Below are 14,689 nucleotides of genomic sequence, written 5' to 3' on the forward strand. Positions count from 1 at the left end.
ACACAACAAATTTAATTTTCTTTGTGGCCAAAAAGACGACAAAGATAAGAACACAGCTTCCCTTTTTTTGTTAAGACTCCACAAATGGCTTACTAATCATACCAATGTATACATTCACACAGGTGCTTCATTAATCCAGGCCTTATGAATAATGCAAGGTTACTTGCAATGTAACCACCGTTCTCAGAGTGAGCTCGGAGCTCAAGGCCACTCGGAGAAACATTGAGATAGCCATGACGTACCTGCCATGTTGAGCTTAGCAAACACATCTGGTCATTCTGACTTGAGCAATGTCACTGACACAAGACACATTCCAACCATTATTCCCATAAAGCACAAGCTGTGCATTTGCTGGAATTGCTGTGTCAACTCTCATGCCGCTATAGTTGATGAATTTCCATGTGTTCTTGTGTGTTTATTCTTCTATATGTGTCCATATTTGAGACTTTGCAATCAGTAAACAGTTGTCACTAATTCACACAGCAGCCATTTTGCACACCCCTATAGTGTGATGTAAGAAAAACAAATGGCCGCCATATGGTCATGGTCATGGTGAGAGATAAGGAGGGACAGACCCCAGGAAGGATTCTCTCTGGGTTATCCTAAAGGCAATACCTCACACATTTTATTTTCAGTTTGTCCAGATGTTTCCAAAAACTGTATTGGGGTCACCTGCGTTTTCTACCACAGCTGAGTCCATTTTAGCAGCTGTTTAGAGCAGGAGACTTGGTTGCAACACAACGCAACAATCCCCTGAGCATTCCTCCATCCATAATGGCTCATAGGCTTTTCTATCCCCGTAACAGAGTATTTCTATAGCATTTCCCCCCCACAGCGCTGACCAGCTAGTCGTGGTGGGAATACAAAGCCAAATTCAATCAGGACAGTCAGGGAGGACCTGCGACGGCGCATGCATGCACATATCAGATGAATGGCAACACCATTGTGCAGTGGGCTTCGACATATTCATGCTCGTTTTCCCCAGTCATCGCTAACAATGGAGAGGACCCATTGTTGCACATTCAAGCATGCTCCTAGTGGTGAGCCCACCGAGTGCTAGACGTCAAAGTCGAACACGGTACCCAAAAGAGCTCAGCTTGGCACTTCAAAGTCAAACCACTATTAAAAAAAGAATATCCACATACTGTAGCAACAGGCGGATTTAACCATGTTTTCAAATGAAACAGGGGGTCTGGTTGAGGGGTGTGTTAAGAGTAAAGCGCATATATATATAAATGTTTCCTGCAAATTATGAAGCTTGTCAGATTCTGTTGAAATAGCGGACACAAAGACCTGCATGCTTCCAGTGAGTCTACGGTGGTACTGACTGGCCGTCAACTCGGCAAAGCAAAGCAAAGCAAAAGAAAGGTCTGCCATCTCAAATGTACTCTTTTGTAAACGCCCAGCTGGCGAGTCTGTTCCGTTCTGTTCATCACAGCAACGACACTGCGCGACATGTTCAGAACAGAGAGTTCATGTACAAAGCGCTTAGTCGCAGTCGTCAACGTAACAGCACTGGTCTCGGCTCTCAACTCAGACCATGCAAAGATGATGCACAAACGCCTCAAAGTGCTCAACACACAAGTTCACAGCAGGAAAATACATGACACGCAAACACGATTATTATTTAATTTAAGAACAAAATAATAATATTGTGTGGGTGGGGGTGGGGGGGGACAATGACAGTTTGAAATGAGTCTAAAAATCCCTGCCCTTGCATGTAGCAACAGCATGACCGTGACCAGCACTTCCTATACAAGCAGCCGTTTAGCGCCGCTAGCTAAAAGGGACGTGCCCGCAGTTGACACAAGGCTTTAGACAAAATGTTTTCTCTGCGTCCAGGTTTTGTCCTTTTATACTGCACCCCTTTCCTCTCCTCCGGGGGTTTCTCTGTTCCGTTCATTAGGCTCTGTCCTTCAGATTGGCCCGTCCTACACTCCAGTCTCTAGCTAGTCCTCCTAACCTCGCGTCACCAGGCGTTCCACCACAAAGTCTGTGTTACTAAATCGCTGTGTGAACCGGTCTGGAGTGGATGGCAATTTACATGTTGTAGTCGCTGGTTTGTAGTCATCAGTCAGGAAACCACAACCGGAATAAGAACTACCCAAAATAATTCCCCACGATCATAATTTTAAGGCCTACCCAATAAAATAGAATTTCCCCGTGGCATGGGATAACAACAGTAGGCCTATGCAGACACTAAATAGTCTCTGGAAAGTACACTCACATTTGTATTTTAAAAATCTGAAAAACTACACCACATCCTAGGATTTTATTGGGCAGGTCCTAAAATTATGATCGTGTGGAATTATTTTGGGTACTTCTGGTTTCCGGCTTGAGGTTTCCTGCCTGAAGAGGAAATACAAATCAGTGACTACAACCTGACGTAAATTACCATCCGCTCCCGACCCGATCATGAACCCGAAAAGTAAATGCTTCCCAGGCTAAGTGTCCTCCTATAGTCCTCGTCCCGTCAATCAGGGGCTCGGCTGCTGCTCCTCTTCCATGTTATCGAGCAGTGCGTCTTTCTTCATGAACTGCAGGTGCCTGACGGAGCGAAACACGCTCAAGCTGTCGCCGAGCGACTGGCCCTGAGGGGCGGCGCCGCCGGTCGTCCCGCCGCTCTGGAGGTGCTCCCGCTGCATCTCCACAACGTCCCGTTCCGACATCACGCCGAGGCTCCGCTTGCCGCCGCCTCCTCCTCCGTCCTCTGATGGCCACGCGTCGCCGTTGTTGGCGAGGATCCGGGCCTCCGGCTCGGCCTCTCCTTTGCCGATCAGCAGCGCCTCGTCTCCCATGTCGGCGACCGGTGACTGGGACTGGGAGCCGACCATGCCGTCGGGGACCGCCACACCGCCCCCCTCGACCTAAGGGTGGGCGATACGGTGATAAATATCGTCTAGACCAGTGGTTTTCAACCTTTTTCATATCAAGTCCCATTATTTATTTGTCATTTGAGCCATGGACCATCATTTGATGAGATTTAGCCTCTCAGACCCCAAAACTAAAGGATATTTTGTTATCATTGGATGTCATCTAATTGTGTAGACTTCTTGTAAATTAAGAGTAATGCAGATGCTTAACAATAATGTAACTCTTGAGAGCTTAAAATGTTACCCTCTCAAGACTTAAAGATCTGTAAGGGTCCATTTGGTTACCAACTTTCCATCATTTAGCTGCAGGGGACCACCTGGAACCCCCTCAAGGACCACTGGTGGTCCCCGGATTACCGGTTGAAAACCATTGGTCTAGATTATACAATGTCTCTACGATATGCCTTTTCAGAGATATTGTATCGTGATACAGTGAATGCACATTCTATGATTTGTAGTTCTATACCTTATTCATACTTTAGTAGAGCGACAGTTTCGTTAGCCAAAATGAAGTATGTTTATATATAGCATGTGAAAATGTTTAGTTTCGGTTACCTTGTGGGTGGTTGTACTGTTAAAAAAACCCTGAAAAATAAGAATACCGTGATATTATATTTCTCCATATCGCCCAGCCCTACCTGGACCCCGGCGCCATCCAGCGGGGGCTTCTCGTTGCTGTACGGCAGGCCGGCCAGAGGGCCGTCCTTGGCGCCGTCTTCCTCCAGGTCCTGGTAGGAGAGCTTCCTCTTGGTCTCAAAGTACTTGACGATGCAGTAGGTGACGGAGCCCACGGTGTTGACCGCCACGCCGGCGATGAACAGCCGCGTGGGAACCACGTCCTCGAAGGCCAGCATGCCCACCGTGATGGTGGCCACGCTCTTCACCACGCCCACGAAGCTGGTGGTGACAGAGGCAGGGTCATTATAGTTAATGGCTTTGTTTTACATCACCATTACATCACCTAATCAACATGAGTTAGACTTTAATATATTAGCGCCCCTCACTTCACACAGGTGTGATTTTTTCTTTTATTACGGTTCTAGCAGTGATTCTCAACCAGTTTAATTTCAAGCACCCCCATTTGGACATGCTTTGGGCTACGGACCCCCATTTAATGACTTAATGATTTCATTTACCAAATGTTTGAATTGACCTAATTTCTACAGTAAAATCAATGTTAATTTAACAGTGTACAGAGTGTTCCTAACTATCATTTAGGTGTGGACCCCTGGAAATGATTGATTGATTGATTGATTGATTGATTGATTAATTCATATAACCTTGTGGTGACGGCCGAGTTGATGTAGGTGCAGTGCAGCGTGGTGAAGTTCATGGCGCAGCCAATGAACACGCACAGCGTGAAGATGCAGGAGATGTGCGGGTCCTTCCAGCCCTGGTACGTCCACATGTTGACCGCATCCATGGAGACGAAGGAGCACGTCAGCAGGACCTGGTTGGTGGAGAGAGGACAGATGTTTTCAGTAGCCTGGCCCAGCCAGCGTGCTTTCTGGTCTAGGGCAGGTGTTCTCAACGTTTTTGGCTGGGGACACCTGGAAATTCGTTGGCCATGTCTCTCTCCAAAATGGACAGGACCTATTTTAGGAACACTGGAGGGTTGATTGATTGATTGATTGATTGACATCTTTATTGATCATGAAATAAACATATATGTCACTATACATACACACACACACACACACACACACACACACACACACACACACACACACACACAGGTGTATTAGTTACCGGTGAGGCCATGATAGCGATGGCGTACTGTGCAGTGAGCGGTCCGTGTTCGCAGTCTGTGCTGGTCTTCTGGATCAGCACCAGGTAGGAGGCGTGGATGATCACAGCCAGGACCCCCGTCACGTAGCCGAAAGGATCGCCCGTTAGGTCCCCGGCCCCTGTGAACACACACACACACACACACACACACACACACACACACACACACACACACACACACACACACACACACACACACACACACACACACACACACACACACACACACACGCGCACACACACACACACACACACGAGTTACGAGTCATTTGGCATGAAATTATTCACAAACATGAGTGTGCGTCCGCCATCATCCGGCAACCAGACCGTTCCGTCGAGGGCAGGATTCTGACAGTCATAAATGGAAGCGTCTCCCAGTGGCTCCTCGGCCAAGCACATGCACCAAAGGTCAATTTAATTAGTGAACATATACTGTATGTGTTATATATTTCACGTTACAACAAACATGCGACTTTTGCACTAGGCCACCGATTCTACATCTTCTAAATCATGACAGTTTATTACTGAAAAACCTATGTTTCTATATCAGTGGTGCTCAAACTATTTCATGTCAAGGACACCAAATATTATATGTATTTGGCTGCCGAACCCCCAACTGCAAATGTTGTTAAAGTGGTTAAACGCTAAAGCGACAAAGATGCGCTCCCGTCCTAAATGGTTTAAACTTAAAGACGTCTTGTATGTGCACCACAGGTAAGTGGTGCAGTGGTAAAACTCTTATCTCCATATGTGGCACGTTTCGAGCTTGTAGATCTGCTATACTTGTCTTGCTCCGCTAATTTTGCATTTGAATCCTGAAAAGTAACAGTTTTGGACACAATATGAGGATTCCACCCGACAGCGACGATATTATTTGTTGACGTCTTCCATACCCGCCAAGGACCACTTTGGAAATAAGTGATTTAACTAAATGCACTCAAGTGCTATATCCTCTGGATTTCTTGTCAAAGAGAGAGATGGAGGACTGGGGGTATAGATGGGGAGGGGGGTGTGGGTGTATGTGTATGAATTACTTGATTGATTGAATATTTTATTAGACAATAGCACAGGTTACAGTCAAGCATTTTGGTCCCAAAGGATTACACCAAAGATAGAACTTGCTAGCCTGGTTAATAAACCAGACCGAATCAGCCGTTGGCAAAAAGAAATTGCTGTGCGATATTAGTCTGGTTTATTAACCAGGCTAAGAACTTGCAGTCTTGTTTCCATTCGGGTCCTATTATGCACTCACACACATATCATGACATGAACAATAATCTAAAACAACAACAATTGAAACATCTGAAAACCATGGAATCTGTGTACAGGTTTGGGCCAAAGTAAATCGGAGGAGGGCCTACTGGTGTGTGTACACTGCACTCTGAATCCATGACGCCCCCCCCCCCCTCTTCATCTGAGCTGTCATTGTAGGCCGCTCGGCAGCCCCCTAACCACCCCCCCCCCCCCCCCCGGCTGATATCGTTGGCCCGCCGGTGAACCTCCTCGGTGTCGCCGCAGCGTCCATGACGTGGAGTCCTCCCCCTCTGTGTCAGTTTCTCAGGCCTGATGTGATTGCTGCTATATGGAGCTGAATGTCAAACGTGACGTGCCTTCTTCTCAAAGGGGTTGCGGTGCAGTGGCATGCCCTCGCTGAACCTGTGTGTGTGTGTGTGTGTGTGTGTGCGTGCGCGTGCGTGCATGTGCGTGTGCGTGTGCATGTGCGTGTGTGTGTGTGTGTGTGTGTGTGTGTGTGTGCGTGTGTGTGCGTGCGTGCGCTCGCATGTTGATGAAGGCATGTTGTTTAGGTTGGATGAAGGGGTATGGTACAGCCTTTTCTTATAGCACTTTCATCATCTCTCTCTCCACATCTCTCTGTCTCTGTCTCTCTCTCTCTCTCTCTCTCTCTCTCTCTCTCTCTCTGTCTCTGTCTCTTTCTCTGTCTCTGTCTGTCTCTGTCTCTCTGTCTCTGTCTCTGTCTCTGTCTCTGTCTCTCTGTCTCTCTGTCTCTGTCTCTGTCTCTGTCTCTGTCTCTGTCTCTGTCTCTGTCTCTGTCTCTGTCTCTGTCTCTGTGTCTCTCTCTCTGTCTCTCTGTCTCTGTCTCTCTGTCTCTCTGTCTCTCTGTCTCTCTGTCTCTGTCTCTGTCTCTGTCTCTGTCTCTGTCTCTGTCTCTGTCTCTGTCTCTGTCTCTGTCTCTGTCTCTCTCTCTCTGTCTCTGTCTCTGTCTCTTTCTCTCTCTCTAAATCGTCACCGGATGTTCCATCAGAATGGGCATGCAGGCAAATACTGTTGGGGCTCAAGTGGTTTAGTGTGTATGTGCATGTGCAGCAGTTATATCTGGTTGGACCATATAATGTAACCTAATTCTGATCAGTGTTTGGGTCTGTGTGTGTGTGTGTGTGTGTGTGTGTGTGTGTGTGTGTGTGTGTGTGTGTGTGTGTGTGTGTGTGTGTGTGTGTGTGTGTGTGTGTGTGTGTGTGTGGCACTTTGTGCAGTGGGGGGAGGGCGATGTTTTCAGAAAATGAATTATCGACTTCAGGTGCTGTTCATGACTTGAGGGCCAGCATGAATAATGAGATAGGAGAATGTAGCGATTAGCAGGAATTAAATGTTGGAGGCGCTCTTTGTGGTGTGTTCCCAAAGGCTATAAACATACAGCAAGAACGGCATTAGTCTAGGATAATTATTATGAAAAATAACAAAAGGGCTTTTTAGTTTAGAAAGAGTAGTGTTGATTTTGTCGACAAGAATTGTTAACAGAATCAACTGTAGATTTAGTCGATTATTAAAACTCTTATGACACTAAAACATTTCAGGTGACTAAAACTAAATCCAGAGACTACGACTAAAACAAAATAATTGCGAGAGAGAGAGAGAGAGAGAGAGAGAGAGAGAGAGAGAGAGAGAGAGCGAGAGAGAGAGAGAGAGAGAGAGAGAGAGAGAGAGAGAGAGAGAGAGAGAGAGAGAGAGAGAGAGAGAGAGAGAGAGAGAGAGAGAGAGAGAGAGAGAGAGAGAGAGAGAGAGAGAGAGAGAGAGAGAGAGAGAGAGAGAGAGAGAGAGAGCAGAACATGACAGAACAACAAAGAGAAAGGAAGGAAGGTGTGGAGCGATTCAAAGTCAGGGGAGAGAGGCAGCAAAGAGAGAATGAAAGGGAGAGGAGAAAAGATGAGACGGAGCTAGAGGGGGACAGGAAAGGGAGGTTGGATAAAAGAAAAGATGAGACGGAGCTAGAGGGGGACAGGAAAGGGAGAGGAGAAAAGAGAGTTCCGTGAAAGAAAGAAAAAAGAGTGACGCAGAAAAGGTAAAACACAAAGAGAGACTGAAAGGAGGCAGACCCAAACGGAGCCGGAAACCATCTTTGAGACTAGTGTAAAAAAGCTTGATCGGTTTCAGTTGGCATACTGTAGTCGTGTATAGGGCTGGGCGGGGTGCACTGCTCCACAAAGCAGAAGAGCAGAGAAACTACATTTCTGGTCAAAATGTTGTTATTTGGATCAAAGGTCAAATCAAGCCATCAAGGTTTTGGGAGATGAACATTTACCTCATGAATACAGTATAATTAGTTAAATATCACTCATGAATATATCTCTCATGAATACATGTAGTGCATAAACACTTGAATAACATTTTCATCATTTTTGAAGCTTTGCATAATTACTGCATTTTGTAGGGCAGTGAGTGTACCTGACCATACACCTAGAGGGCAGTAAAACTTATGCCAAGTTATTTGTTGATGTTTCTAATGTAGCCTGACATTAAGAGATCCCTGCCTACTAGGGATGTGCCGATGAGACATTTTGGGTCATTAATTGCTGTTATGGCCGATAACCGATATTACCGAAAAACTATAATATTCTGAAAAATACATGTAACATGGTATCTGCACTGCAGGCTTAGGCAAGTCGGATTTAACTTAAAGGTGTAGGGAAACGGAAATGGTGGGCATTTTATTTTGAAGTTTCAGACGGTTTCAACTTGAAACACCGCTCTGAAGTTTCTGAACCAATCAGAGCATCACATCCCTTCAGGCGATGGGACGGTAGCTATGCTATACGGACGCATGGTGTGTGTTTGTTTACAGTCTGTGTTGGACGGACTCGCAGATATGGGGAATTAAACGGGTGAGCTTAATTTGTATTGGCTTTTATCGATGTGTATCTCGACACGTCATCACGCAGCACGTTTTCGTTTTCAGGAAGTAATTAAAAATATATATTTTTGACTTTTGATATAAAAACACACAGAAATGAGAATTTGCCAATTTTTTTGGCATCCATTGTTAGGTATGCCCATATGATGACCACGGATATGGTCTAAAAGTGTGAAAAACGTATATTTCACTACGCCTTTAAGTACCTTTATATTTAATATTGTGAGCTTGTAGATCTGTTCAAGCTGATACTTTGGGCTTGTTAAGGACACACCGATTAATAGGACCGATTAATAGGACCGGTCCGATTGATTAATCGAACCAATGCCGATTCATCTAAAAAGTAAAAACAACTAAAATCGGCCGATACCGATGTGATCTCCCATCACTACTGCCTACCGATGTGTCTGGTGGTGACATCCAATGTAGCTGCCAGAACAGCGGAGAAATCATACGCTAACAATATACAAGCCTACTGTACGCCTTTGAAAACCAACCCTGACAGCGTTGCAAATATGAAGGACCTCCCTGAAGTAGGCCTATGTGTTGGTACTGCACCTCCCTGAAGTAGGCCTATGTGTTGGTACTGCACCTCCCTGAAGTAGGCCTATGTGTTGGTACTGCACCTCCCTGAAGTAGGCCTATGTGTTGGTACTGCTCCCTGAAGTAGGCCTATGTGTTGGTACTGCTCCCTGAAGTAGGCCTATGTGTTGGTACTGCTCCCTGAAGTAGGCCTATGTGTTGGTACTGCACCTCCCTGAAGTAGGCCTATGTGTTGGTACTGCACCTCCCTGAAGTAGGCCTATGTGTTGGTACTGCACCTCCCTGAAGTAGGCCTATGTGTTGGTACTGCACCTCCCTGAAGTAGGCCTATGTGTTGGTACTGGACCTCCCTGAAGTAGGCCTATGTGTTGGTACTGGACCTCCCTGAAGTAGGCCTATGTGTTGGTACTGCACCTCCCTGAAGTAGGCCTATGTGTTGGTACTGCACCTCCCTGAAGTAGGCCTATGTGTTGGTACTGCACCTCCCTGAAGTAGGCCTATGTGTTGGTACTGCACCTCCCTGAAGTAGGCCTATGTGTTGGTACTGCACCTCCCTGAAGTAGGCCTATGTGTTGGTACTGCTCCCTGAAGTAGGCCTATGTGTTGGTACTGACCTCCCTGAAGTAGGCCTATGTGTTGGTACTGCACCTCCCTGAAGTAGGCCTATGTGTTGGTACTGCTCCCTGAAGTAGGCCTATGTGTTGGTACTGACCTCCCTGAAGTAGGCCTATGTGTTGGTACTGCACCTCCCTGAAGTAGGCCTATGTGTTGGTACTGCACCTCCCTGAAGTAGGCCTATGTGTTGGTACTGCACCTCCCTGAAGTAGGCCTATGTGTTGGTACTGCTCCCTGAAGTAGGCCTATGTGTTGGTACTGACCTCCCTGAAGTAGGCCTATGTGTTGGTACTGACCTCCCTGAAGTAGGCCTATGTGTTGGTACTTCTCCCTGAAGTAGGCCTATGTGTTGGTACTTCTCCCTGAAGTAGGCCTATGTGTTGGTACTGACCTCCCTGAAGTAGGCCTATGTGTTGGTACTGCTCCCTGAAGTAGGCCTATGTGTTGGTACTGCTCCCTGAAGTAGGCCTATGTGTTGGTACTTCTCCCTGAAGTAGGCCTATGTGTTGGTACTGCACCTCCCTGAAGTAGGCCTATGTGTTGGTACTGCTCCCTGAAGTAGGCCTATGTGTTGGTACTGACCTCCCTGAAGTAGGCCTATGTGTTGGTACTGCACCTCCCTGAAGTAGGCCTATGTGTTGGTACTGACCTCCCTGAAGTAGGCCTATGTGTTGGTACTGCTCCCTGAAGTAGGCCTATGTGTTGGTACTGCACCTCCCTGAAGTAGGCCTATGTGTTGGTACTGCACCTCCCTGAAGTAGGCCTATGTGTTGGTACTGCACCTCCCTGAAGTAGGCCTATGTGTTGGTACTGCACCTCCCTGAAGTAGGCCTATGTGTTGGTACTGCACCTCCCTGAAGTAGGCCTATGTGTTGGTACTGCACCTCCCTGAAGTAGGCCTATGTGTTGGTACTGCTCCCTGAAGTAGGCCTATGTGTTGGTACTGACCTCCCTGAAGTAGGCCTATGTGTTGGTACTGCTCCCTGAAGTAGGCCTATGTGTTGGTATTGCTCCTCCCTGAAGTAGGCCTATGTGTTGGTACTGCACCTCCCTGAAGTAGGCCTATGTGTTGGTACTGCACCTCCCTGAAGTAGGCCTATGTGTTGGTACTGCACCTCCCTGAAGTAGGCCTATGTGTTGGTACTGCTCCCTGAAGTAGGCCTATGTGTTGGTACTGCTCCCTGAAGTAGGCCTATGTGTTGGTACTGCACCTCCCTGAAGTAGGCCTATGTGTTGGTACTGCTCCCTGAAGTAGGCCTATGTGTTGGTACTGCTCCCTGAAGTAGGCCTATGTGTTGGTACTGCTCCCTGAAGTAGGCCTATGTGTTGGTACTGCTCCCTGAAGTAGGCCTATGTGTTGGTACTGCACCTCCCTGAAGTAGGCCTATGTGTTGGTACTGCTCCCTGAAGTAGGCCTATGTGTTGGTACTGCACCTCCCTGAAGTAGGCCTATGTGTTGGTACTGCACCTCCCTGAAGTAGGCCTATGTGTTGGTACTGCACCTCCCTGAAGTAGGCCTATGTGTTGGTACTGCACCTCCCTGAAGTAGGCCTATGTGTTGGTACTGACCTCCCTGAAGTAGGCCTATGTGTTGGTACTGCTCCCTGAAGTAGGCCTATGTGTTGGTACTGCACCTCCCTGAAGTAGGCCTATGTGTTGGTACTGCACCTCCCTGAAGTAGGCCTATGTGTTGGTACTGCACCTCCCTGAAGTAGGCCTATGTGTTGGTACTGCACCTCCCTGAAGTAGGCCTATGTGTTGGTACTGACCTCCCTGAAGTAGGCCTATGTGTTGGTACTGACCTCCCTGAAGTAGGCCTATGTGTTGGTACTGCACCTCCCTGAAGTAGGCCTATGTGTTGGTACTGCACCTCCCTGAAGTAGGCCTATGTGTTGGTACTGCACCTCCCTGAAGTAGGCCTATGTGTTGGTACTGCACCTCCCTGAAGTAGGCCTATGTGTTGGTACTGCACCTCCCTGAAGTAGGCCTATGTGTTGGTACTGCACCTCCCTGAAGTAGGCCTATGTGTTGGTACTGCACCTCCCTGAAGTAGGCCTATGTGTTGCTACTGCAATGCAGTTGTGTTTTTTTCCTAAATAGTTTCCACCCAGGTTCAGCGTCGAAGGATGACTGACTCTCGCTAGTCTCTAGCTGAGCCAAGCATTTAGATATTGACCTACAAATCATCAGCTTTACAACACAAGGTCACCCCACCTGTTGGTGCATAATATACACTCTCTAATAAACTACTTTGGTGCCGACCTAGTTTGGCTGGATGGATCCTTGACTTCCTCTCCTTCAGAACCCAGAGGGCTCATGTCAGCTGAGCTCTCTGCGACTACACGTTCACCCCGGGCCCAGGGCTAATCATTTTCCTGTGTGCACCACATAAGACACACTTTTGTCAGCTGTCAGCTTTTCTCTGCAGGCAGTCAGTCCTGCCCATATAGCACTGCTATATGCAACATTCAATACGACTTAAAGTTAAACCCTACGTACCCCGTATGCATATACTTTGTTGAACGGGGTCCGCTAGGGGGCTCTCTCCTTGTGCCCCCCCCCCTCCTTTTTCCATCTACTATACGCCAATACATGAAATGTCTTCGCCCAAAATAGCAGATTACAAACTCACAACATGTTGCATGTGTGACATGTTGCGAATCAATCAATCAATCAAAATTGATGAGGTGTATTTATTCATGGATACATATATGTCCCTCTTCATATCTGATAGAATTTCAATAACTAATATAAAAAGGAAATAATACAATTAACAGCCGCCTCTCTGAGGGCAATAGGGCATGGGCTCAAGCCCCCCTGGGCTCTATCTGCATGTAACCCCCTCCCATCCATTGCTTTAAATTAAACATTGTCAATAACATTGATAGCATGTCATTATTCCGATGGCTGGTTTGTCCAGCTGGCCCCATGCACGTTAGCATCCGGCAGTTATAGATGCTGGGGACCCATACGCAGTTATAGATGCTGGGGACCCATACGCAGTTAGATGCTGGGGACACATACGCAGTTATAGATGCTGGGGACCCATACTCAGTTATAGATGCTGGGGACCCATACTCAGTTATAGATGCTGGGGACCCATACGCAGTTATAGATGCTGGGGACCCATACGCAGTTATAGATGCTGGGGACCCATACTCAGTTAGATGCTGGGGACCCATACGCAGTTATAGATGCTGGGGACCCATACTCAGTTATAGATGCTGGGGACCCATACTCAGTTAGATGATGGGGACCCATACGCAGTTATAGATGCTGGGGACCCATACGCAGTTATAGATGCTGGGGACCCATACGCAGTTAGATGCTGGGGACCCATACTCAGTTATAGATGATGGGGACCCATACACAGTTATAGATGCTGGGGACCCATACTCAGTTATAGATGATGGGGACCCATACTCAGTTATATATGCTGGGGACCCATACTCAGTTATATATGCTGGGGACCCATACTCAGTTATAGATGCTGGGGACCCATACTCAGTTATAGATGCTGGGGACCCATACTCAGTTATAGATGCTGGGGACCCATACTCAACATTTATATATAGATGCTGGGGACCCATACTCAGTTATAGATGCTGGGGACCCATACTAAACATTTATATATACTGTAGATGCTGGGGACCCATACTAAACATTTATAGATAGATGCTGGGGACCCATACTAAACATTTATATATAGATGCTGAGGACCCATACTAAACATTTATATATAGATGCTGAGGACCCATACTAAACATTTATATATAGATGCTGAGGACCCATACTAAACATTTATATATAGATGATGGGGACCCATACTCAACATTTATATATAGATGCTGGGGACCCATACTAAACATTTATATATAGATGCTGGGGACCCATACTAAACATTTATATATAGATGCTGAGGACCCATACTAAACATTTATATATAGATGCTGGGGACCCATACTCAACATTTATATATAGATGCTGGGGACCCATACTAAACATTTATATATAGATGCTGGGGACCCATACTAAACATTTATATATAGATGCTGGGGACCCATACTCAACATTTATATATAGATGCTGGGGACCCATACTCAACCTTTATATATAGATGCTGGGGACCCATACTCAACATTTATATATAGATGCTGGGGACCCATACTAAACATTTATATATAGAGCACCGAAGTCTGACGTCACTTTCAGTAGAGGGCGTCAGTCCCCAGGTTCATGTATTTTTTTAGTTGCATTGAAATCACCATAGGAGGATTTTTAGATTGCTTCATATAAGAACTGTGTTTGAAAAATGAACATGTCATCCCGGCCGCTTCACTCATATGGATATGAAGAATCAACTGACTGAGAGAAAACGCTAATGTTACTGCTGCTGAATTAGTTAGATTTTCGCTAGAAGCAGACTGTATCATATATGAGTGACTGACTGTTGCAAACGATACAGAGACACCTCCGTAACAATAACGCCGAGACAGCTTGTTTATTTTTGGACCACAACGCTTATAGTAGACGATATTAAGATCACCCCATGTTATTCTCCATAGAGAAATTACTTCCGTGAACCAGGGGAATCGAAGGGATGAGCGAGTTACGTCAGGACTTCGGTGCTCTATAGATGCTGGGGACCCATACTCAACATTTATATATAGATGCTGGGGACCCATACTCAACATTTATATATAGATGCTGGGGACCCATACTC

The 14,689-nt window shown here is 46.5% G+C and overlaps 1 protein-coding gene across 1 annotated transcript in view; it reads right to left on the reverse strand.

The window, feature by feature from the left end:
• Positions 1–1,615: 1,615 nt before the first annotated feature.
• Positions 1,616–14,689, reverse strand: part of LOC310877106 (solute carrier family 35 member D3-like) — a 151,937-nt gene continuing 138,863 nt past the window's right edge. The window contains exons 13-16 of the mRNA XM_083790812.1: positions 4,623–4,780; positions 4,154–4,323; positions 3,512–3,770; positions 1,616–2,867 (exon numbers count right to left, since the gene is read on the reverse strand). Of these exons, the coding sequence (XP_083646938.1) occupies positions 2,478–2,867; positions 3,512–3,770; positions 4,154–4,323; positions 4,623–4,780 (977 nt within the window). The 3' untranslated portion in view covers positions 1,616–2,477. The remainder of the gene's footprint in view (positions 2,868–3,511; positions 3,771–4,153; positions 4,324–4,622; positions 4,781–14,689) is intronic.

The sequence above is a fragment of the Protomyctophum parallelum genome, assembly GCF_964188405.1.
Source record: "Protomyctophum parallelum genome assembly, chromosome: 19".
NCBI classification, from domain to species: Eukaryota; Metazoa; Chordata; class Actinopteri; order Myctophiformes; family Myctophidae; genus Protomyctophum; species Protomyctophum parallelum.